This window comes from Opisthocomus hoazin, chromosome 14 (genome assembly GCF_030867145.1).
Source record: "Opisthocomus hoazin isolate bOpiHoa1 chromosome 14, bOpiHoa1.hap1, whole genome shotgun sequence".
NCBI lineage: Eukaryota > Metazoa > Chordata > Aves > Opisthocomiformes > Opisthocomidae > Opisthocomus > Opisthocomus hoazin.
This window is the reverse complement of record NC_134427.1, coordinates 16,966,042-16,991,025: the sequence shown is the minus strand read 5'-3', so window position 1 is coordinate 16,991,025 and position 24,984 is coordinate 16,966,042. Positions and strand designations below refer to the sequence as shown.

General features: G+C 54.3%; 2 protein-coding genes across 7 annotated transcripts in view; one reads left to right on the top strand and one right to left on the bottom strand.

The window, feature by feature from the left end:
• Nucleotides 1–21: 21 nt before the first annotated feature.
• ATP1B4 (ATPase Na+/K+ transporting family member beta 4) lies at nt 22–13,472 on the bottom strand. Of its 5 annotated transcripts, none has more exons than XM_075435801.1 (9): nt 13,449–13,472; nt 10,872–10,936; nt 8,025–8,187; nt 5,128–5,256; nt 4,203–4,307; nt 3,723–3,919; nt 3,059–3,115; nt 2,409–2,504; nt 22–1,488 (listed from the first exon to the last, which is right to left on the bottom strand). In XM_075435801.1, the coding sequence occupies exons 2-9, from the start codon at nt 10,932–10,934 to the stop codon at nt 1,327–1,329; spliced, it is 972 nt and encodes a 323-aa protein (XP_075291916.1). In that variant the 5' UTR covers nt 10,935–10,936; nt 13,449–13,472; the 3' UTR covers nt 22–1,326. The 5 variants fall into 5 exon arrangements, with proteins under 5 accessions (XP_075291916.1, XP_075291918.1, XP_075291917.1 ...); XM_075435803.1 differs by lacking the exon at nt 13,449–13,472 and adding an exon at nt 11,338–11,358; XM_075435802.1 differs by lacking the exon at nt 13,449–13,472 and adding an exon at nt 11,263–11,284.
• Nucleotides 13,473–14,615: 1,143 nt separating this feature from the next.
• TMEM255A (transmembrane protein 255A) overlaps nt 14,616–24,984 on the top strand; it is a 29,937-nt gene continuing 19,568 nt past the window's right edge. For both annotated transcript variants that reach the window (XM_075435400.1, XM_075435399.1), the window contains exons 1-3: nt 14,616–14,742; nt 18,662–18,804; nt 23,211–23,273. In XM_075435400.1, coding sequence (XP_075291515.1) covers nt 14,685–14,742; nt 18,662–18,804; nt 23,211–23,273 — 264 coding nt within the window. In that variant the 5' untranslated portion in view covers nt 14,616–14,684. The remainder of the gene's footprint in view (nt 14,743–18,661; nt 18,805–23,210; nt 23,274–24,984) is intronic.

Genomic DNA, 24,984 nt, shown 5'->3' with positions numbered 1-24,984 from the left:
TGTAAGAATGGTACCACAGAGTTAATTTTGCTGTAGTCACTTTATTCTTAATACAAAAAGTGACTTTTTAGAGATTTATTATAGATCAGGAAACGATGGCAGATGAAGTACCTGGACCAGGATGTAGGACAAACATACCATAATGCTTTTGTTCAGCCAGTAATTTTAGTAAGTGTGCTTTCCACCTAGTGCATTATCCTGAGGTGTCCTGTCCTGCTGTGTGCTCATAGCTCGTAACGTGCCGAGCGAGGTTCGTCTCTGTCACACACGAAGGCTGTGTGCTCGGGAGGGTCTGGCTGCCGCGCAGCAGGGGTTGCTGAGGGTAGCAGCACCCCGCTCTGACGAGGGCGAGCATGCTTCGTTGGTATTTAAGGATGATAAATTGATGACTGCGCTAATACCAGCATTGACCCCTTAACAATAGAAGGACTAAGCATCTCCCTGCAGTTTTCTGCAGAATTATGGCCGTGACCTCTCTGGAACAGAGCTGAAATCTTTGGGGGGGGTCTAACGCATTTCACTGGCACTTCTGTGCCGGAGCAGGGGAAGGAGGAGCTGCCAACCTGCGAACCATGATGGGGAGAAGAGCTCCTTTCACCTGTCCTTGCCTAATAGACTTGATGAGGACTCGTGGGGCAGAGAGAAGTATTGGAGGGAGGAGGAGGGAGAAATGCATTAATCTTCCCACTTCAGAAAGGAACGGTCAGAAAGGTTCAAGGGCAAGTGATTTTTCTATGTGGCCTTTGCTCCAACACCTTGGGTGTGCTGAACAAGCTGTGTAAAATGCTGCAGTCGAGATGCTCCTGGTGCTGAAGATCCCAGGAGGCATTTTGAGATCTGCCATTTTCACTTTTTAACTGTGTCATTGCAGGCATAATCCAGAACTTTTGCTGTTTATTATTTTAACAAGAATAGTGCTAATAAACTACCCTTGTGTTAGCTTTTGCCTGAGAAATGCACATAAAACTCTGGTAAAGTTTAAAATTTAAGCCAGGAAAAACACATTCCACAGGAGTCACTCGTAAAAGACCTTATGAAAATAGTGTTCAGATACCAGAGGGTTTTTTAATCAAAACTGAAATGCTTTTTCAGGTTCTCTGCCCAGGAGATAACTTTTAATTTTTACTAATAATGGTTTATATCAGATGATGAAAAATGTGATTCCATGCTCCACTGCATCTCATTTGCTTCCTAGCTATGAACAAAAATAAATTAACAAGAATCTCCACGTGCCTGTTTTTCCTAGCAGAAAAGATGCTGGCTTTATGCTTTAAAAAGGAAAAAGCCTCTGATTGCCTTAACCTAGGTGCCCAGTGTTTGCAGTGTCTATTTCCCAATGCTGAGTGCGAAGATGATTCGGCCCAGGAAGCGGTCGCTGTTAACATTGTTGATAATACCTTTCCCGTTCAGACTGCACTGAATAGGGACCAAATAATTCTTCTTCACATCTGTAAAGTGCATGGCCACCAGCGGGGACGTATAGTTGACCTGAAACGAAAGGAGATTGAAGTGGATTTTTTGAGGGAGCAGAAAAGCAGGCGGTGCTTTCATGTAAAAATCTTTAGTAGTCGGTTCACGGCTCCCGGGCGTTTGAGTGCGTTTCCCTGATGTCTGCCGTGGTCCCTTGGGATGCTGAAGCTGCGCCTTTCTGTGCCTGTACCTCAGAGGGACGGGAGTTTTGCACAGCGTCATGCCTCTTGGGTTGATTAGCCAGGACAAGTAACATTGGATAATGGGACTCTCAAATACTTTCTGCTGTTCTGAAAACTGACCTGTGGCTTGTAATAAGAAATCCGTGGTGTTCCTCGGTTCTCTGTGCTTGAAGGACACACAGAGCTGGCGTCTGCGGCTGTTACTCATCCTCAGCCAGCAGCAGTACGACAGTAGGAGCCTAGAGCCTCACCTTCCATTTCAGCTTTTGTTGTGAAGGTGTGTTAACTCCTAACGCTGTACAGCCCAGCACAGACCAGAGCGGTGCTGGCCACGTGCTCAGAAATAGCCACTGATGTTGGACCACTCTGTTGCGAGCCACCCAGCCTGAAGTGGTTCTGTCATAGCTTTGATAGAAGCCCCATCCTTTTCCTTTTGTGTCACCTAACCCCTGGCTTCCCAACCGCCCTGGGAAAATGCTGGTGTTGAGACCTGCTCTGGGAGTTAACAAAGCCAGTCTTAGTCTCCAGCTGACAAATGTAATCATTCCCATTGCTGGCAGGGGGGAACCGGAGTCCCCAAGGACTTCCCACAGTTTGTCAGAGGCAGAAATAGAGCGCTGTAATCCCAGTGCCCGTGGCCTCCCTCCTGCCTGCCTCTGCCCAAAATAACCAGAAAGCACATCTGTACTCTGTGCAGCAGCTCCCACCCTCTCCTTCCCAAGCAGGCGTAACAAAGATGCCAGGGTCCTTACTTACGTGAGTGATCTTGCCGTAGTAGGGATAATACATGAGATCAAACGTCCCATTTCCAGGGTAGAAGTCCACCGATCGGAGATCGCTCTCGTTGCCTTTCTGTGATTGGGAAAATAAATAAAGGTACATGCATAGCTATTGGGACACAAAATACAGGTCCTTTCAGAGCAGGGTGAAGGATACAGACAGCTCTTGCAAATCCACGTCAGGGCTCAGCCGTGCCTGCCTGCCTGCACGCAGCGTGTTTGCTGTGAGAGCCAGCTGCTGCTGCTGTGAGCCGGAGCAGAACGGTGCTAGGAAGGCACAGGCGAGGGTTACAGAATTTGCTGCCCGTGGACCCCTCCCCGCGCTTGCCTGCTGCTGCGTTGCTCTTGAAGGGTGTGATCCGGCTGCTGCCCGGGCAATGGGAGCCCTTCCTTCACCCTGTCGCTGCTGGCTTGCAGGGTGCTGCCCAGGACCAAGGGTCCTTTGGAGCGGGTGGAGATGGACGTGAGCCGCTCCTACCTCTCCCCTGCCAGCTCCAGGCTCTAGCTGCCACCCAGGCACTCAGCCCTGTGGGCCTGCCCTCCGGGGACAGACATTGGTGGGGTCTATCAGAGGGAGACATTCGGTCACCTGCGCACCACGCTGTCGAGCACCAAGGAAAGCAGTACCTGCACTTTGCAGTCCACGCTCACGGGGACCCCAGCACCAGGGCGATAGCCTATGATCTGCAAAAACGAGAGACATCCACGCTTGTACGAAACGCAGTGCCAAGCGCGTGCTGCCTGCCTTCTCCAGGGCTTAAGCTCATGTACGTGCCAGGAGTTACGTGCCCCTAGGAGCAGGGTCTGCCACCCTGCGCAGTGCAGCTTGCCTGTGCGTGACAGCGGAGGCAGAGCAGAGCATCCCCAGAGCCCAGACTCCCTGGACCAATACAGCCACTTCCCCACACAGCTCACATCCCCCCTACGTTCATTTGCCCAGCAGCGTGCGCTGAGCCACCATGCCATTGGAAGATTTCAAATAAACTCAATTCTACGAAAATTCCCACTAAAAAGAGACGGGGGTCTGAGGTGTAGCCCTAAAGCTCAGTTCCTCCCACGCAGGGGCCTGGCACAAGAGCTTCCAAGCACTCAGGCCTCAGCAAAGCAAACCGAGCAAGTTTTGTAGTGTTTCTTTTTCATGTTTTCTAGCTGGTATGAACCAGCAAATTTTGGGATTCTAGTTCCCTTGTTCCCTGGGCCTGAGAAGTGGAGGAGTTTCGGTCCCTGCGTGGTCTTTGTCACACTGAGATGCACTGAAGGAAGGAATTCAGGTGACCAGCTTTCTCTGTACCCTGTTCATCTTCAGCAGGATGCAGGGCTGGCCTTTGGAGTAGCCAAACGTTGGGTCCTCAATGCCGGAGCAGTTCTGCAGCAGTGAGCGCTTGAACTGGCAGGCCTTCTTCTCCTCGCTTTCATTGCCCCCTTGGATGAAGTACTGTCCTGAGACGCACTCAATATTCCTCTCCTCTTGAACTTTGTCGTCATAAGCTGGTGGGGACAAAGAGACTTGTTAACGTTTCTCAAGACCTGCGCAGACCCACGCTCTCAGAGTAGATCCGCATGTTGAAGGAGTTAGAAAGTCCCGCCTGGAAAGGCAAGGCTCCCTCCCCCAGCAGGTCCTGTGACCACCTTATGACCCTCCCTTTCTAGAGGGGGTCGTGAGATGCCGAGAACTGATCTGCACCCCAGGAGAAGACCCGCGCGCTGTATGCCTGTGTGCATGGACGACAGCAACTTGCCAGCGTCACTCCTGGGATGCCCAGGAGCTTACCTGCGAGGAAGTGGTGCATGCTGTCCACGTAGGGCTGCCACGTGCTGGGCTGAGAGACGTTGAAGGCAATGGTGAACCCATTCAAGTACGGTCTGATCATCACTCCTGGAGAAGGAAACGGAGCTGGTTGGAGCAGCTGGTGGGCTGGGCACAGGCTTGGGGCACGTGTTGCTGGGGCTGGTTGCACTGCAGCTGGGCTTGGGGCTGGGCACTGGCATGAGAGCGGCAGCACTAGCGTAAACTCTCTCCTCAACCCACTGATTCCTCACCTCCATTTCACACCCAGACAACACCACGCACATCGGAATATCCCGGGAAACATGGGAGACCTGGAGGGTCTCAGCAGCGCGGCAGGGAAGAGCTGGGCTTGGGGCTGTGCACGGAGGCTGAGGGGTCTCCCATGCTCCCAGCCAGCTCCGGGCAGGGAGCAGGGCGAGGGGGCCTCGTGTTCCCCACTGATACGAAAACTCAGGGAAAATGCTGGTTCTGTTATAGGGAAAGGAGTTTTTGAGCGTTGTCTTGCTGGGATAGTAATTCATGAAAGCTACTCCTGATTTGCATTTTATTTTGAAGATAAGAGGTATAAAGGGGCAGCAACTGAAAGGAATGGGCATCACCTATGCAATGCCTAAACTTGCTCACTTACTGTAAGAATAATTAGCATAATAATTAGCATAATTAGAATAACAATTAGCATAATTCGAATGAACACTTCACGTGGGGCTATTTAAGATGCCTGATCCCCTGCAGCAGGGTCAGTGCCCCGAGGTCAGTGATAGCACCCTGTGTCACGGAGGGCTGGCTGACCGTAGTGGCGTACGGCTCCAGCAGGGCTTTGCCCGAGGTCCCCACCACGCCGTTTCGGTAGAACTTTGCTGTGCGAGTGCCAGCAGCGGTGCCTGAGGCTGAGTGGCCGGGTACGTACCTGGGGGAAACACACGGTCCCGGTACGTGGGTGTGTAGGGGCTCAGCGTGAGCAGCATCACGTACATGCAAAAGGCAAACATTCCTGCCAGGCACGTGTAGAAAACGAAGTAAAAGAGCAAGATCAAGCCTGCAAGAGAGAGAGGACACGCCGCCGTTAATGCGACCGGAGCCCGTCCCACCGGCCGCGTCCCGCAGGGATGCACAGCCACGCTCAGCATGGCAGCCTCTGCAGCTCTGAGGCCAGCGTGGAGGTGGGAGCATGCAGACCCTGGCATTTTGGGGTGCAGGACTCTCTGCCAGACTCTCTCCCTGCCCAGCCCCAGGGCCAGGGCAGCTGCCGCTTGGCTCTGTACCCTGTCTGCGGCGTGGCCCTTCCCAGAGCTGGGTCAGGGCCACGTCTGTATGTCCACCTGCCTCGTCTCTCTCCGACAGACTGACCCGACCTTGGCTCTTGCCCTTCCCACCCCTCCTGGCATGGTAACACGTGAGGGTACCCAGTGCCTCCAGCACGTCCAAATTCCTGGCGAGGGCTGCGGGGCGATGTTCCTGCCCCAACTCCTGTCACCTGCGTGGCAGGGACGTGGCACCGGGAATGAAGCGAGCGGCATCGCTCGGGGCCAGCGGCACCGCTGGCTGCCTCATGGCCCGGACATCCAGGGAGCCGGTTTGTTTTTCCTCCGGACCAGGCTGATGGCTGAGGATGTCTCAAGAGGCCATGGCCTATGAGTAACACCCGGCGGCTCAGAAAGTAAAGCAAAGCCCTAACCCAAACATTTCCCAGGAGAAATGTGCCGGCAGCTCGGAGGGAGCCCTGGGAACGCAGCTGTGTGCTCGGGGCTGTGGTGCTGGGAACCACTGCGGGGCGGTGTCCTGCTGTGGGCTGAGCCAGGGCGGATGGGGCCATCACCGCAGCTGGTGGCACAGGGGGGACAACGTCCAGCCCTGCCACAACGATGCTGGGACAGTGCCTCTGCACCAGCCTGGCAGGGCTGGAGCTGCCACTGGGATGCCACGCCAGCGTTTGCTGGGACATGGTGCTGCTGCTGTTCCCGTTCTTACATTTCCTGCAGTGCAGGAGGAAACGTAGTCGCCGGCAGAGCCCGGGGGTGCAGCCTTTCCCAGGGGCTGGGGCCTCCTGTGCTGACCCTGTGGCCAGCTGGCTCCCTGCATTTTGGCAGCGCAAGTCCCCTGAGCCCCCCGTCCACAGGGAACACCCTCAGAGTCAGCGCAGGGAGCAGCCCCGGTTGGGCAAACTCCCTCCTCCTCCTCACCCGTGAGATGAGAGGGGCAAAGTTCAGCTCCATTCACCTCCAAATGCTCTCATTTTAAAAGCAAGTTTGATTTTCGCAGTAGTTTCCAAGCCTCTCTCCTACCCCCCTGACGGGCACATGCACACGCACGCGTGTGCAGCTGAGGGTGTGGGTGTGCGCTGGGCAGCGGGACCGCAGAGCACAGCGTGATGCTCCACGGCAGACACCGCACCCTCCTCGAGGCTGTAAATAGATAACTTCCAGCAGTAGCCAGCCGGGGGGGGCCACGTCCCCAGCAGCTTGAGCAAGTCCCCTCACGGGGCTTTTCTCGGCACCTGGCAGAGCCTCCATAAACCCAAACCCACGTCCGAAGGACTGTCACCCCCGTATCGCTCCCACACTCCAGCCTGCGCCTTCCCGTCCAGCCAAGGAGCAGCAACACCGGGCTGCCCCTGTGCCCGGCGAAGGGCACGCGGGAGCAAACGTGGGTTTCAGGGCCTGCCCCGGACCTCACGCTTGTGGGTTTTCAGGCTCCTCTGATGCTCGTGGGCAGTTTCCTTTGCTTTTCCGCTCTGTCCCTGCTGGCTTTGCAGGAGAGCCGGAGCGATTGGTGGGGGCACGGGCAGGCTGCGGGGCTTGAGGGTGCATGGCCGGTGCCAGCTGCCCAGGGCTGCGCACGCCGAGCAGCAGCCCCCAATAACTCGCAGCCTCACACCGGTGCGGATGCGCATGTGATGCTAAGGCTGGGGATTTTCACTCCGTCGCGGGGGCTACACACCATCAGGAGAACAGAGCTGCAAAGGTGGTTGGTGCCATGTGTGCTGTGGCACCTTGGTCTTGGGCTCGCCCCACAGCCATGGGCTGCTCTGAACCACCCGGGGCACCCTCAGGCTCAGCGATAACTTTTCAGGGCCACATGGATATGGATAAAAGAGACAGGGCCCTCAGACCCCCCACTGGCACACCGCAGCCCACTGATGCCGGCAGCACACTCGGCCTCTGCTGCAGGCACCATCAAGTCACAGAATCAGAGAATCATTAAGGGTGGGAAAGACCTCTAAGATCATCAAGTCCAACCGTCATCCCAACACCACCATGCCTGCTAAACCATGTCCACCATGGTGCGCCCTGGGAAGCTGCAGGGTGACGGCGATGAGCAGGCAGGCCAGGAGGGCTGCTCGGCCCGGCAGCGTGCACCCTCCCCAAAACGCCTGCCCCACGATGCAGGCACTGTTCTCTCACCAACACTGATGACCCCAAACCCACCTCCCCGTGGGCTCCTGACTCACACGGGCAGGAGCCAGGTCACTGGTGGCAGCAGGGGTGTGTGGCTGTGGCAAACCAACCTGCAGCTCCTGTGCATGCTCAGGCTCTGAATTTCTTCCCAGTACATGGTCTGGGCAGCCCAAAATCTTTGCTTCCACATTCTCAGTAAACATTAACATCCAGACCAAGGGTAACTTTCCCAAGGTTTTCTGCTTGTCGTCCTCACTAGTTCTTTATTGCACTGGTTAGAAACACCTCCCCTGAAGCGTGGGATGGGGGCGATCAGTCTGAGCTATCAAGAACGTTCACAGGCAAGTGCCTCCACTGTGAAGCAGAAAACGCAGTGATCCCCGAAAGCGGGGCTTGAGCAAGGACCTACCCCAGCTCTTGGCCGTTCTCCCCAGGCATGTTCTGTCCTCCGGGTTCCACAGGAACATCTTCATCTCCCCAGCCAGGTCTGCCCAGGTTTTCCTCCCCATCTCTGCCTTGGTCTCGTCCTCTCTTCTGTCAGGATCCTGGACCTTCTCCTCATGCTTATTTTCCTGGAAGAGTCACAGAACACAACCCCCACACTAAAGCTGAATATCTCATTGGCCAAAAATAAATGCAAAAGCACTTAATAGCTGGAAATGTTTCAAATTTCCATTTTCCCATCATCGCTCTTGAGTTAGAGAGAGGCAGTTTTGGCTGTCCTGACTTGAGATCACTTAGATCCCAGCATCCATTTTTCCATGACATGTACGTCACTGCCGTCACACCGGGTACTGTCTCCTTGTCCTGGCAGTTCCAGAAACTCATCTTATTCCACCTGCGTGTACACGACCAAGAAATCCCGTGAGCTGGGAGGGCCAGGGTTGTTCCCACGCTTCTGCAACGTCTCTGAGCTCAAACGCACGTTTTCCGTGCTGCCACAGATGACAGCAGGCAGCATTATTTAAGAGGTCATCCAGTTTGTTTTTCCTGGCGTGCGAGCAAGTGCTTAGTCTTTGGAGAAATCCCTGTGTTGTTCTTTTTTTAATTTTACACTAAATTCCAGGGAAAAGCGTCTCCCCAGGCAGCGAGAGTTTGCATTTTGCCTCAGTGGTGAAAACTTTTTTGTCTGGAGCTCGGCAACACAGATCTCTCTGTGCCCGTGCCTGGCCAAGAGTTGCTTGAGATGAGACACGGCTCCTTGATCCCAGCAGGCTCCAAAAGCCGGCAGCGAGGTGGGAGAGGGTGCAGACCTCGCCCTGAGCTCGGGGCAGGGCTGGGCCATGAACGGCCGGGGAGAAGGCATGATGCTGAGATCTGGATGGGTTCATCGCCTCCCCTGCTTTAATGCAAACGCTGCAGCAGGGCTCAGCAGCTCCCAGCCAGGTCGGGGCCACGCTCGCCCGCCTCGGCTGTGTCTCCCCGAGGTGGCCATGCCTGCTGCGAGCATGGCCCCGCAGCAGCTGCGTTGGCACGATCACCCTGTGTCTGCGCCGAGGGCCGTGGAAACCTGCTGGCCACGGACAGCTGTCGGAGCTAGGGCGGACAAGCAAGCTATCTACACCCCACGGGTCACCCCTGGAGAGCTGGGAAGCGGCCAGCAGCTTGGCAGAAAGTCTGGCTTGGAAACACCTTCACATCGGGGGGGGGGATTAAACTCTGCTCAGACACACGAACACTGCAGAACAGTGAGAATGAGGGGGAAGTACCGACTCCAAAGCCCGAAGTCATGCCTCAGAGAGCCTGGGCCAGACTCAGGGGGGCTGTAAACCGTCAACATCCCTCAGATTGCCCCATCTGGACCCAGTTAAAGCCCCAGTGGGGCTCATCTGGGAGCACGTCTGCGTCAGAGTGTTGCTGCCGGCAAAATGCCCGCAGCCGCCCGTACAATGAAGGCAACGCTTGGCCCAGGTCCCGCACCACCGGCTGGAGCCCTTCCCAAGCCAGCGGCTGCCTGCAGGAGCCATGCAGGGCTGGAGAAGCCAGAGGATTTTGGAGTGGGGAAGCAGCAGCCCCAGCATGAGTAATCGGCAGGGACATGGGAGAAGAGGTGCAGGAGCTGCTGGCTGCCGGGACACCTGCGGAGGAGCGAGTGATGGAAGAAGTGGAGGAGGAGGGGAGTTCTCCTTCCTCCCACTCTCCTCCCCGTTAAATAAAAGAGCTACCAGCAGCTGTTCTGGAAACATTTTCTCGGACTGCCAGAGTAGCAGGGACCGCTCAGAGGGACTCTGCACCGATGCTTAGCGCTGCTTTGGGAAAAGCCCTCTGGATTTCACACCAGCTGCAGCTGGGAGGCAGCGAGGGCAGCACATGGGCAGCGCAGAGCTCTCTACCGATGCCGAGAGCTGCGGGGGGACGCGGGGGCAGCCCCCCATGGGCTCTCACCCCGGGAACCCTATGGCTCTGCCCTGCAGAAGGCTTTTGCAAGGAGGGTAAAGTTTGCAGCTCTCCTGGTTCCACCCAGCGCTCGGTGAAGGTTCCAGTCCTGCCGGTGGACTGGGAGAGGCCACGGGGGCTCAGTGGCAGCGTGGGAAGGTGAGGGGGGCCCGGGTGCTCCCCCCGGGCAGGGAGCTCTCTGTGGGGCAGCCAGACAGGACAGGATGAGTCCACTGTCAGGTCCCTGGTGGAGGTCTCTGAGCTAGGGAGCTGGGTTAGGTCTGGGTTGCAGCCCCTTGCAGGTGCTGTATGTCAGCAGCCCAGGACCAGAGGTGGTCTCGGAGCAGCCCCTTGCGCCTGGACAAGGGGTGGGAGGAGCGGCAGGAGCTGGGTAGCAGTATGCTGGGGGCACGGAGGGGGCACAGCCACGGCGGGACCTGTCGGGACACTGGACAGCCCCGGGCTGCTGCCCACTGGGGTGACTCCGGGCAGCGAAGCAAAGCTGGGGTTCATCCCTGGGGGGACCACGAGGTGCTGACGGCCATGGGTGCCCCCAGGGAGGCTGGGGTCTTTCCGTCATCCTCGCCCCAGCCAGGCCAGCTCTCCACAGCAGGTTCCTCCTGCTGAAAGCCAGGTGTGCAGAGGGTGGCCCATGCCCAGGTGTCCCCATCCCTCCTCGCCCCCCTCGCTGCCCAGGATCCCCAGCCAGACCCCCCACTGCCCCTTCCCCTCTCAGAGCAAAGTCCTTACACTTTGCCTAAGGGATGAAGCAGCATTTCCTAAAGCAAAGTAGCTCTGTTTGTCAGCCATGAAGCAGGTCCCTGGCAGCAGCCCCTGCCTCAGTTCTCAGAGGGTGGCCAACAGCCCCCAAAAGACTCACCGCCTTCTGGTGGGGGCTCCTGTGCTGGCCCTCTGTGCCCCCGGCGCTGGTATTCCCGTCCATCCCTGGGTGGGAAGTGCAGAGAAACGTGAGTGTTAGCACCGCAGGAGCCCAGTAGCACCAGCTCCATCGTGGGTGCCATGTCACCCCAGTCCTCAGGGACCTGTGGGCACAGCCCCCTCCCCAGCACAGCTCCCCAGCCCCCAGCACCCCCCAAAAAGGCTGAGGGAGCACGGCTGCGCAAAGACCTTTGCCTGTCTGCGGGGAACCACACTGTTTTCCCTCCCTACCCTGCAGGACTTCAGCGTTTGGGAGTGGATCAAAAAATAACTTGCTTTCCTAACAGGGGTGAGCTCAAGGCAACAGGATCCTGTCCCGAGCCCCCTGGCACCTGGTGCCCTTTGCAGCACCCTCACAGCGTTCTGCCCCGCGCCCGAGTCCCCACCAAGGCCAGCCAGCGCCCTACATGGGGAAGCTGGTCTCTCCGCCCCGGGGAGACCGCATAACTGTTAATAAATATTAGCAAATCACTAGGGCTTTCAATGGCCACATGTGTCCGTCAATATGCTCTTGTCAGTCACGGCAGGGCCATGTCTAATGCTTGCAAAATCTCTTTTGCAGCGAGGGGGTAGTGTGAGGGGTAGGTCTATATTTATCCGTTTGAATTGAGACAGCAGCTAGGAGTGTGCAGCATCGGCTGCCCTGACCTGGCTCTAAGAGCCAGCCACAGCCACCAAGACAAACCCCAGAGGGACACCTTGCAGTGGCACCCTGCGAACCCAGGCTGGGGAGTATCAGATTTTCCACCACCAGCGAATTACGGGCACGAGATGGTGCATGAGGGGCACGGGAGCTGCATGCTGGAATTCCACCGGTGTGAGGGGCTGGCGCGGTGGGAGCGCTGGGGGCAGCTGGGGGACAGGGCACTGGTGTCGGGCCAGCCTTGCCACAGCCCTGCCCGCTGCTGCACACGCAGCAGTGCCTGGAACGGCTCCAGCGGTGTGACGGCTGTGCCCACGCAGCGCTCAAGGAGCAGCATGGCTTGTTGTACAGTGTCTGTCCCAGCAGGAGCTCGGGACCATCCACCAGCTCATTCCCTCGGCACGTTTCCAACAAGGCCAGAGACCCTTTCCCTTCTTGGGATATGCAGCCATGGGGAAAGGCTGCCTTGCCCCAGGCTGGGGCTTTGCCCGGAGGCATGGGGACATCCCTCTCGGGCTCCCGCGGGGCTGCACCACACGGTCCAAGCAGCCAAAGCATCGTTTCTCCCTTTCCTCTCCCGAGCATGGCTGAAAGCCGCTCACCGGCTGTGCTAATAAATGGGCACAGCGGGAAAGAAAGAGGCCTGGCAGCCGCCCCGGTCTGCGCCGAGTTGGCCGGGGCTGCCGCGCACCTGCTGCCGGGTATGCAGGCAGGGCTGGCTCGGTACCGGAGCCTGCCTGGAGCTGGGGAGCTGGGCTGGGGCACAGGGATTTAACGTGGCGTGGGCAGCTGTGGGGCGGCAGCAGCTCCCCAGGGGCACATGCACCCCGTCACAGCGGTTGCGCTGCCGCACAGCCCTGCGCTGGCACGGAGCAGAGGGAGCTGAGACCTGTCCCCTCCATTGCTGTCATGGAGCTGGGGGGCTGAGCGAGAGGGGGCTGGTGCTGGCCCTGCTGCCTGGCAGGGCACAGGCAGTGAGCACGGGGCTCCTCTAGTTCATCCGAGGTAAACAACCGCTGTTTTCTCTGGACATGATGTGTTCTCTGCCATTAATTGATGTGGGCATTTGTAACTTGCCTCTCGCACCGCTGTCAGGGTACACTTTCTCTTTTCTCCTGGGAGAAGCTGGTGATTAGGCTCTTCTCCAATAAGAGTGTGGGCTTTTTGAAGCAAAGAGAGGATTAGTTTCTTTTAACTTGATGAAATATGCTTTGGCTTGAAATAATTACATGATTTCCACTTAGCACCTCTCAGCCCAGGGCATTAAAGTGATTTATAGGCAATTATGAAGCCTACTGGGAAGATGCTTTTATCCCCTTTTTGCAGATACAGTATGGAAAACAAGAGGCTGAGGGCCTGCCCCGGCTCCTGGGATGGAGACGCAGGGAGCTTACGGGGTCTCCTGGCAGCGCTGCCCCCGGGGACGGGGCGCGGGCAGCAACGGGCATCGACAGGAGCGGAGATCTGAGAGCACCGAGAAGTACAATGGCAGTCACAAGTGGTGTTCCTCAGGGCTGTTTTGGGTCCAGTCTTGTTTAACATCTTTATCAATGATCTGGATGAGGGGATTGAGTGCTCCCTCAGTAAGTTTGCAGAAGACACCAAGCTTGGAGGTAGTGTCGATCTGCTGAAGGGTAGGAAGGCTCTGCAGAGGGATCTGGACAGACTGGATCGATGGGCCTGTTTTGGTTTCGGCTGCTGCCGGCAACAAAAGCGCCACGCGGCCGCCCCTCCCCCCGCCGGCGTGCGGAGGAGAATGAAAAGAAACAGGCAGAAACCGGTGGGTCGGGATAAGGGCAGTTTAACAGAACAGCAAACAGAGGGAAACAGGAACAACAACGATACAGATAAGGGGAAAACACGACAGAAACAGACCCGCTCTCTCGGACCGCACCGGCGCCGCACGCTCCCGAGCCGTGAGAGAGTCCCCGCCGCACCGCCCTCCCCCACCGGAACCCAGCGTGACGTCACATGGCATGGAATACCGGGCTCTGTTTGGCCAGGTGGGGTCAGTCCCCGCCCCCCGGCTGTGCCCCTTCCTGGAGTCCGGTGAAAATTAACCCTGTCCTGGCCAAACCCAGGACAGGGCCGAGGCCGTCTGTATGAGGTTCAACAAGGCCAAGTGCCAGGTCCTGCACTTGGGTCACACCAACCCCATGCAACGCTACAGGCTTGGGGAGGAGTGGCTGGAGAGCTGCCTGGTGGAAAAGGACCTGGGGGTGCTGGTCGACAGCTGCTGAACATGAGCCAGCAGTGTGCCCAGGTGGCCAAGAAGGCCAACGGCATCCTGGCTTGGATCAGGAATGGTGTGGCCAGCAGGAGCAGGGAGGTGATCGTGCCCCTGTGCTGGGCACTGGTGAGGCCACACCTGGAGTACTGTGTTCAGTGTTGGGCCCCTCACTACAAGAAGGACATTGAGGGGCTGGAGCATGTCCAGAGAAGGGCAACGAAGCTGTTGAGGGGTCTGGAGAACAAGTCTTGTGAGGAGCAGCTGAGGGAGCTGGGGCTGTTTAGTCTGGAGAAGAGGAGGCTGAGGGGAGACCTTATTGCTCTCTACAGCTACCTGAAGGGAGGTTGTAGTGAGGTGGGTGTTGGTCTCTTCTCCCAAGTAAATAGTGATAGGATGAGAGGCAATGGCCTCAGGTTGCATCAGGGGAGGTTTAGGTTGGTTATTAGGAACAATTCTTTACTGAAAGAGCAGTCAGGCACCGGAACAGGCTGCCCAGGGAGGTGGTGGCGTCCCCATCGCTGGAGGGGTTCACAAAACGTGTGGATGTGGCCCTTGGGGACATGGTTTAGCAGGTGTCATGGTGTTGGGGTGATGGCTGGACGTGATCTCAGAGGTCCTGTCCAACCCCAATGCCTCTGTGATCCTCTGTCTGTGCCAGTGGCGGCGGCGCGGTGGCTGCCACCAGCACGGCCCCGGGGCTCAGGGACACAGGGGGGGCGGGGGGAGAAGCGGCACGCGCCGAGCCCCGCCCGCAGGCCCGGCCCCGCCCCGCCCCCGGGTCTCGCCACCGCCCCATCGCGCAGGCGCAGCGGAGCCGGGGGCCGGGGCTCGGTCCGCCGTCGGGGCTCGGCGGGCTGCGGCGCGGAGCGGGGGGCGGCAGCATGCGGCAGGCCCTGACTCAGCATCGTCCGGGCGGCGTGGCCCTGCCCGACTCCGTGGGTGAGTGCCGCGGCGGGGGGGATGCGCGGCGGGGGGGATGCGCGGCGGGGCCGGGGGCGCGCGGCCATTTTGGGCGGTGGGTGCCTGTTCGGGCGCGGGGTTGGCGCGGGGGTCGGCCTGGCCCGTCCCGTCCCGTCCCCCCAGGGCCGCGGCGGAGCCCCCCGCGCCGCATCCTGTGGAGCGGGGCCGCCGGCAGCTCTCCCGCGCCCGGCTGGCGGGGTCGGAGCATCCCTCGTCCCGCCGCCATCTCCTCAGCCTCCCGCGCAGGAGCGGAGCCCCCGGGAGCTGCAGCCCCTGCCGGCGGGCGCGGACCCGGGCACGGACCCGGGCAGCTGCTCAGCGGAGAGCGGGAACAGAGGAGGGGGCTGGGGGACGCACACACGGCTCGGTGCCGTTTGCCCCCGGCTCTCCTCGGGCAGCGGTCACCGCTGCCTCCCGCGGGCTGCGCTGCTGGCCCCCTCCCCCCCCCCCCCCCCGAAGACCAAGGTGGAGAGGTCGGTGCTGTTTCTGTGCCAGCTCGTTTCCTTCTGATAATCAGGAAAAAAAGTAAATCGGGGGCAGTACTAACATAGGTGTTGTGGCAAACTTTGAAACTGGGCTGGAAAAAACTGCGACAACTTTGTTTTTAGGGCGGGCTCTTACATAGAAGCTATAAAAGAGGATGTTTCTGAGGCTTAACATAAAAATGATCTTTCCCAAGCCTGTCTGTATTCTGAGTGCCATTTGAGCAGAAGTAGGCAGACTACAGATAGCATTAATTTCTTTGCATCTTCCGCATAGAGTTAAGCACCGTGTTTCAAACCACCATGTATACTCCTGTTAAGGTAAGGACTGCAAGTTTTGAGGTACGTCATTGGGATAAATCGCAGAGAAAAGGCCATTACTGTCTCTTAAAAGCAGAGATGGTCGTAGCTCCGCTCGTGTGTGTAATGCTCTTCCAGGATCAGTAGCGAAGAGGAAAGCGATCTAATGGGGAATACTTTCAGCAAAAATTAATGTTGAGCGAGATGATTTGGCTAGGGCAGCCCTCCAGCAGCGGTCAGTGGAGACACGGGGTACGGGTCCCTGTGTGCTGAAGCAGCCGCAGGCATCCTTACACAAGTGCAAACCCACTTTCTCGATATATCTGTAACAAAACCTGCTTTCAGAGAAAGAAGAAAATGGAATTAGCATCCCAGTACAGAGCTGAAGTGGAGGTAATCACATTGTCCCTTCAGTTTCACGTGTCTCTCCAGCATCGAGTTAAAGGATTGTGGTTGGTTTTGTTAGGACCCGGAATAAAAGCGTTTGGGTTTTGTGGGGTTTTTTTGGTGTTTTGCGTTGGTTTTTATTCTTAGAAGGTATATTGGAAAGCTTCGGTTCCACTTCTGTATGGCATGTTGGTGTGTGCCAGCTGCCGTTGTTTTTCCTGGTAACTTTTTGCAGCATCTCTGATGGCGGTGGAGGGATACTGGTCGGTGTGCAGAAATGTCGTGCTCTGCAGGGTGGTTTTGCGCGGCACACAAACACCTGCACGGCCGCACAGCCGAACCGTAGAGTTTAAGCTGTGTGAGGAACATACGGCTGGTTTTACTTATCTGCTGCTCATCTGCCAGCCAAATTGTAGCAGCAGTCGGGAGCTTGGTGATCTACAGTGGGCATAAGCAAGACAGGTTCATTCTTTCCTTTCAGAGCTGACCTGTGTAAAAAGTAGCAATTTTTTCTCCAGTTTCTGAAGTTTTGTCCGGCTAACTAAACCTTTGGTCCCAGTACTTTGGAATTTTAAGATGTTTATGTGACATTTGCATTTAAATGATTACATTGAAACTGGAGCATGGCAGGAGCAATAGTATTTGGGAGACAGTACACACAGAATAGCCTAATATCTTGATGAATTTTGAATGCTTTATAAGTCTAGATTTTATATTATGAACTTACTGGGCAGATTTAGGAGAATAAAAATATCAGCCCCAAATGCCACCTGCAGCAAACAGGTGGGAACCTTTATCCCCATCCTGTGAAAAATGGCATGAAAAACTAAGGATCGCTGATAAAAGATCCAGCCTGGATCTTCGGGTTCTCTAGCAGTTATTAAATTTTATTTTGTTTGGAATTAGTAACTGTCTAGCTATTCATTCCAGCTAAGGACTAGCTAGTTGTCAGGCTCCTTGCTCTTAGACCCAGCGATGTCCCAGTGGTGCAGTCCCAGCTGTGCTCTGGGACATGAGCAGAAGGTTTGTGGGTGGAGAGCTTTCCTTCTAGAGACACTGCTCAGTCAAAAAGGATATTGCTTTTCTTTATAAACCTCTCTTGCCATTCATCAACTTGTGTTGGGCCTTTAAGCCCCAAGCTTAGGACTTGTCTGCGATTGCAAGCTCATCTGGTTCGTGTGGGTGAAACGATCCAGCCCCGTGGCAGCTGTGCCAGCCCGGAGCATGGACCGGCATGGAGAGGGTCCGCTCCTGCCAGCAGCATGGCTGGTGGGTCAGCTTGGGGTGAGTGGGAGGGAGCAGCGGGGAGCTGCTGCGCTTTTCCCTGGGGACAACTGTCCCTGCGGAAGACCAGAGGCCATTTGTACCCGCGTGTGTCCGTATGGCTGCACTGGTATAGCTGTTAGGGTGAAAATGCTCTGGCTGTGCTGCAAATACGTGCAGACCCTAAAGAAGGGCCCGTGGGCACCTGGGCTGTACGTCTTCAAGACAGAAAGCCGGCCAGCAAGGCCTGGCATGCTCCTCTCTGGAGAACTTGGACAAGGAGGTGGTGCTTGGTTTGGCTGAGCCTTTCCTCCCAGCCTTTCTACAGGGGATTTATCTCACCACGTACAGAGCCTCTGAACACCTCAGAAGGGGGTTCCCAATGTGGTTTGCTTTAGGGAATACGCTCAGCAATGGTGGAAGCAGCTCCTTGCTCTCAGGCCACATCCCTGCCCTGCTCTGAAAAGCCCTGAGAAGCTCTGGCAGCGTGTACATCCCTTGGGAGCCTCTGGGGTGGGAGATGCCTTTGCCTGCTCCCAGGATGCCTTGGAGAGCCCCGAGCTGCGCGGATGGGATTCAGGGTGGCCCCAGAAGCCCATGGGGAGCGCGGGCAGGGGGCTGTTCAGCCCGTTATCCTGCCAGCCACTCTCATGGGCGCCGGGTTATGTCTGCATAATGTATGAAATATAATCAAAAGGATTGTTCCACAAAGTGATGTAAAGATGTCAGAGCGCACACTGAACAAACACGCCTAAAGGTGTTGCTGAGCGTAACGTCGCAGGCAGCTTTCCTCTTGGCTGATGGAATCACTATTTTATATTTAAGCTAATTTGGGTGATCTATAAATATATAAAAGGAAAAAAAAAACATAATCAGGCAGCTGTAGATGAGTTTTACTAATCCACAAACTCATTATTCAAGCATCTAAAAATACCTGGTCCTTGCTGAAAGCAGAGGATGATACTGCAGGAGGAGGAGAAGTGGCTGTTACTGGTGATGTCTCATTTACATGGAAAATTGTGGATGCCTTATGATATGATTACCACCAAGATTTCCCCCCCTCAAAATAACTGGCATACAGTGTGATTATTTAGCTTGCTGTAAGTAGACAGATCATAAAATATGTAAATGCCTAATGGTAATATTTCTCACTAGCTTAGTTGCCCCAGGCCAGAAGGGCTGGGAGGCTCCGGTGTATCCAACTGAGCTTTGCAAAGTTACAGTTTTTAAGGCTTCTCTGCATCTGCGTCAGAGCAGTGATGAGTAAATGTGAATTCAGATGCCCTACTAACGCTTGATACAGCGTGTTAGTGAAGGTGAGAAGTGACAGCCAGAGCTAAAAATATTCTCACGTTAGAAGAAATAAAATTCACCACGATGTGGTTGGCGGTGGGAGGAGAACTTTGCAGTACCATGAGTGTCCCCAGATGGAATCAGCAAATTCTGTTGTGTATGTGTGTTTTTAGGGTCGTTCAATAGAAGAAAAAGAAATTCCCTCTACGTAACTGTGACTCTCCTCATTGTGTCAGTATTAATTCTAACGGTGGGCCTAGCTGCTACAACAAGAACCCAAAATGTGACTGTTGGAGGTTATTACCCAGGGGTTATTGTAAGTATAGAACTCCTAGGTAGGTCTAGAAAACTTATTGCCTACAAAGTCCCTTGTAATGCTGCAAATGTTATAAAGGGTGATCTTGAATATTGTGCTCGGCTACTTCATTGCCATTTGATTTATTTGTTTTATTATTATTTTGCACCTGCTGCTCATTCCCATGCAAAGATCCCATCCAGTCAAGTGGCACCTTCCCCTGAGCTTAGGTAAGAACCTGCTTGTGAGCTAACAGGGCGACAGATAAAGAGGTCTTATGTCAGTCAAAGCAACCTTATAACTTCTTTGTCTGCATACATCACCTTAACCCCAGGCACAAGTAAGGCAAAGAAGGACCACAGGTGCCAAGAACAAGTGAGAGAGCAGGTCTTGAAATACTGTTCACATGAACTTGTGGTCGTAAAGTTCCTTTGCAGAAGCATTGAACGATCCAGAGTCCCTGAGTGAGGAGAAGCGCGTTAGCAATAGCTGTGGCAGCTTGCCAGGGCAGCATGCACATCAAAGCAGCTAGCGCATCCATTTCTGCTTTCTTGTTATCAACAGATGGAAACGGGAAAGGACAATCTTGTAGCTTCAAATGGCTTAATTTAGAGAAGACCGCTGGTGCCCAGCCTTTTTACCAGTAGATGTATAACCTCCTGCAGAAGCATAAGGGACAAGTACATCATGCCCTTCCCGGCAAGAGCAGAGGTCTGACACCAGCTGGAAAGCAAGTTGAGGCCTGTTCCTGTGCGTGTCTGAGACATGCTCGAGAAGAAGCACAAAAAGGACTGAGCTGCAGCCAAAGTGGTGTCTCAGCAGGCAAAGCGTAACTGCAGCCCCCAGCTCGGGGCTCCTGGTGTAAGAGCTGTGCGGCGCTGTGCATTTAGGTTTAGAGGCTGAAAGCCAGTCCAGTTTGTTAGGTGGAGACTTCTTGTTGCCGTTGGATTTATTTGCCATGCATTGCTGGTCGCAGGGACGTTTATACTTCTTTGTGGACAAGCTCTTCTATGACTGAAGAAAGCTGCCCATACAGCCATTAATATGGAACGTTGTTACAGACTGTTGGGCCTCTGGTTTAGGATTGGTTTTCTCGCTTGTCCCAGCAACTCCTGCATTTTGGCCTCATCTTTTTTTTAAAGAGAAGTATAGAAGGAAGGTGTTGAGAAAGGTGACAAGGCTGCTTCAAACTCTCCGTGCTTAGCCTGCGCTCTGTCAGCCCGAGTCGAACCTTGTGCTGCAGAGCAGGTCCTGCAGACGGATGCAGATGGGTAGAACCTGTTGTTCACGTCCCCTTGACATCTCCTGTGCTATTTGTGCTCCGGGAATGTCAGCATCGCTTACACTTTTGTAACACTTGGTCCACTCAAGGAATTAATGAATTCCTGGACTTGGGAAGGGCAGTGAGTTACTTTATTTGGAGGCACCCTGACAGTTTGTGTTTATCACCAAATTCCACCTCTCAGTTCATTAATCTGCTGTGTGGAAATATGTGATGACCTCGCCTGCCTCCCTGCATAGGAAAACATTTCAGTGTGCTGCTGGATACTTCAGCAGGTGCTTAAAATAGCTGATGTTTTATAAAAAGCTGTGATTTCTCCCATTGCTGTGGAAAAACGGCTTGCTGTGGTACATGAGTACTCGTTGAGTTGTCCCCAAGCAGGTGGCTTCCACAGCCCCAGAGAAGCAGCTCCTTGCAGGTCTTGTCATCCAGAACTTCACACTGATGTTAGGCCTGAGTGCCTCTCCACTAGGATTCTGTGCACCTTTACTGGTGCACCATCAGTAGCCATGCCCCGAGTACCCTGCACTGGTAAGGAAAAGGTAGAGCCTTAAGTCTCTTCGTGTGCTAGGTGACTTCTCTGTGCGTTGACCAGATCCGTGGATTGGGTCATCTCATGGGACAGCAGATGTCTCATCGCTGCCATGCATAATGCACCATTCTTTCCTCCTTTAACCTGTGTGTCTTGGGCAAACACCGCCTGTGCAAGGAGGAAACATGCAGAGAAGTGGCTGTCTGATGTGGAGGACTATGTTCCTAGTCCTCTGCTGCTGAGGAAGGACAGAACCAGGCATGGGAGACGTTCCATGCATTAGTAGGATTATTTTTGTTGGGTTTTGGGGTTTTTTTTCCCCAAAACAGTGTAGTTCTTCATTGACACAACTGGAGGAGCTGAAGCAGAAGGTGCAATGACGTGTCCTGTAGCCATGCTGCCTTCACCCTCCTCCATGACCACCGACACCTTCACAACTACATCTGTGAACACCCTGGCTGTGCCTCTGTGGGAAATGTCTTTACTGGTGGCTGGATGACTGACCTGGGCCTGGGCAGCCCAGATCAGGTGCGCAGGGCAAGCACCCTTATGGACGTGAGGCTCTGTGAGATCCATGCATTGTCTTCAGGTTACACCAGCTTCCAGCATCTGCGTAAATGACTAACTTTCCTTAGACTTTGACTGGCAAAGCTTTTCTGTAATGGTTCCTCGTCAGGCGTGTTGGCCTGGGGCTTTACTCTGGAAAAAGTATGTTCATTTTGTGTCCTGTCTTCCTTTCAGACAGACATCCCAGGGGATCGAATCCACCAACAAATAAGTGATGCAATTGATGCAGATTACTAAGATCTCTTTGTCCCATCCTTAGAAGAACACGTATTTTTTCCCATTAATGCAATCAGAATTCCCAGTTATTAATGAGAATGCACTGATTTATTTGGTGTTCACCTCTTGGATGTACAGACTTGCTTTAATTTCCTCTTTTTGGAATTATCTTAAATTATGTTAAGTATTTCGCCGTTTGGTTTGAGGCTGCTCTGAAGCACCACATGGACATTCCTCTTAAACATGTTGGATCAAGCTCAAAGGGCACAAAACATTTTTCTTGAGCATTTCCCTTAGGTGTGTGTTGCCATACAACTTCCTTGCTGCTAAATATCACAAGACTGAAAATAGTGCGTGGATCCACGTCACTGTTAACGCGTGGATCTCCCAGGTTCGGGGCTTGGAATTGAGCTGTAAAACTCCTGTTACCTGGCCCCAGTGTTGAGCAGCCTTCAGCTTCGTTGCTGTGCTTCCCACCGTGGCAGCTGGTCCCCGGTGTGGGGACAGCGGTCTCTGAGAGGTCGGAGTGTGAGGCAGGCAGCGGGGAAGCAGCAGCCGGGTCGCTGCTCTGCTTTAATCCCTGCCATCTGAGCCAGCAGCCCTTGCTGCCCACGGCACTGCACCAAACATTACCGGGCTTCAGCAGAGCAGGGCAAGGTTTCAGCCCAACTTTTCATCACGTTTGTGCCTGCTAATCTCTGCACGTGCCTCTGCTTGTTGGTATCGGATTTATTAAACCTTTGTTTTCTATTCCTGGATATTGAAATACCAATTCCAGGTTCATTCTTGAATCACTGCAGCTTGTCTTGTGCCTTATTCGGCTTCCTGAGGAGTTGGCCAGTTATTTGGGATTCTCACCCAGATCTTCACTCCCCCCCTAGTCTATTGGCTGGATTTGTACCTGCTTAATATGACCAGTCCAACTGCAGGACTTTTTCCGGCATTTCTCCTTTTGCCAACCCGTAGAAGTGGAGTTGGATATGCTCTACACCGATCAAAGACCTTTCTCGGTGTGACACAGAAGTACTTCTGCATCTCCCCCCATAGTCCATGGTTCCTGGCTGAGGTCCCTGTTTCTGGCCTGGCTGAGGTGTGCTCTGTCCTAGAAACTTCTGTTTAGTGTAGCTGAATAGCCTAAGGCCGTGGAGAATGGAGGTGGGAGATCACACTCCTGGCTGACTTCACTGAGCTGAAAGAAGAGCAGTGTTGTCAGCCATGGCAGCAAGAAAAGATGTTTTTGCTGGTGTAGCTCATTCTGTTGGCTGGGCTGGCATGAGCTCTTCTGATAGAAGACCCTGGTTGGTGCATTCTCACCCCTGGAGATGAGGGAGGAGTAGAAGGCAGCAGGAAACAGCTAAATCTTCCCAAATATAATTCTCCCTTATTTCATACTTTGCATCAAGAAATTCTCCAAGTTGAAAACTTAGGTGATTGCTCACACCCGTGGTGAGGCTGAGAAAGCCTGGTCCTGCAGATGCTAGTGGTGTGGTCCTGCTAGGTTTGCATCTGGAGGCTCCTGAGTGTTCGCAGGGTTGTTTCGAGACAGCAGTGCATATCCTCATCCACCAGCCATTTCTCAGCATCACTGGAGAGGGGATGGAATTCAGAACTCATCCTTTTGATTTCTACACACGCTTTCAGTGTCATGTAAGGGATACACTTGATAGTTCCTGCTAGTGAGAGGCTCCACTGATTCCTTGCTGAAGGAAGAGTGCTCACGCATCCACAGTATGTTCTTTTGCTGCTTCTGGATTTAATTATGTTCTGTCTATATGTAAAATAAGTTGGATATCGTCCTGATCTAAATGCTAACAATATGTTGTTTTTCAGCTTGGTTTTGGGTCGTTTCTTGGAATAATTGGATCAAACTTGATAGAAAACAAAAGGCAAATGGTAAGTTCATTATAAAAACTTTTTTTAAAAAATGACAGTAACTCAAGTTTTATGTGTAAAGAGTGTTACTGATTTTCCTAACTCTTCCATAGTAGTGTTGCATACCTTTTGAGAACTAGAGATGATTTCTGACAGCCCGTGAGAACACGGCTGCTAACCCTGATATTTTTAAATTAAAAAAAAAAAAAAAAGCTCAAGGAAGCACAAAGTGACTATATACAGTCTCATTCAACTCAGTGGGGTTTTTCCCAAGGGCTTGAAATGGAGCGTTTGGAGTTTTCAGGATGCTCAGTGCTTCGCAGACTCATGCCCAGCGCTTTTTCTGTTGAGCTGTCACAGTGTGTGATACATAATATGGTAAATAACATAAACATAATACATTTATTTTAAATATTTTAAAATAAATTCCTAGAGGCTTGGGGCTCTGCAGGAATTGCTTTTGGCCACTTTCTATTCTAAGCAAAGGACAGAGAAGAAGATCAGGCAGGTGGTGTAACTGGTAACCCAGAGACTGGAGATGGAAGCCTTTACAGGGCCCAGCAGAAAGTTCTTCCTGAGGATGGGAGTGCTCAGACCTCTCTGCTCAGATGGGTCTAGAGAGTAAATCACTTAAGGTATCGACAAGACAGAAAGCATGAAGACTGGTGTCATTGAAAAGCAACCAACTTCTCCAGTGTTGCTGATTAACATGAATTTTGCTGGTCCTGGTTTCCAAACACCTCTTCAGGTAGGAAGGAAAACCGAGACACTTTGTGTGCTGTAAAGCAGCAGCTGGGAACCTAAGAAGCGCGGAAGATGCTGGCTAGACCAGTTGTGCGGACCACACCACGCTCTGGTTCCCTCCTCGCGCGGCACAGAGGCTGTTGTGTGCTGGGGCTGGGCAGTTGCTGCCTAGGCAGGTCTCTGGTGTCCTGCTCCATGGGAGCAACGTCCAGAAGAGAGCAGGTGGGCAGTGAACGTGCAGACAGCACAAACCAGATGAGACCAGCACTGCTGGTACGATAAGATCACAACTGACTGTGTGCTGGGGTGGGAGGGGGTCACTCCGTGCAGTGAGGACAGAGCTGGTCCTGATTACCCCTTTTGGCCAGCACAGGAGACTCGTGTGGACTTGGCTGGGTCTCTGATGGCCCCTAAACATGTCCTGCAGACGCTGTTCCACAAACCCCTCACCTTCCTGCCTGTGCCTGAAGGTAGGGGCTGTAGTGCTTGGAGGTGTCGGTAACAGGGCTTAGGGTGGGGGGAAGTCTTTTGGGAGACTTTAGCAAAAGGCATGGGTAGAGAGAGATCAAAGAAGTTGATGTGGTGTTGGCAGGATGTCGAGCTCAGTCTTTCCTAGCCCGTTTTCTCTGCTTGCCGCATGTGGCTGGCTACAGGCAGCGTGTGGGGAGGCACAGTCCGGCTCCCAGAGCACCCTGTGGACGTGGCTGCCTCCGGCCTCCGCTTGCCTCTCCCGGGACGGCGGCTGCCATCCGCCTCCCCAGCAGTTGCCCCGTGTTGCCCTCGTAGGAGGCTGCTCAGGGGCGAAGGGAAATGGTGCTGTCCCTGCAGCCTTTCCTGCAGTCAGACAGGGTGCAGGGAAGGTGGGTTTCCCAGTGGGGTTTTTTTTGTTGTTTTTACCCTGGCTCTGCAAGAGCAATGTGTCCTGTTCTTTCTGTCCTAGCAGGTTTTCCAGGCCTCTTGCTTGTCATCCGTTAGCAGCACGTCAGGG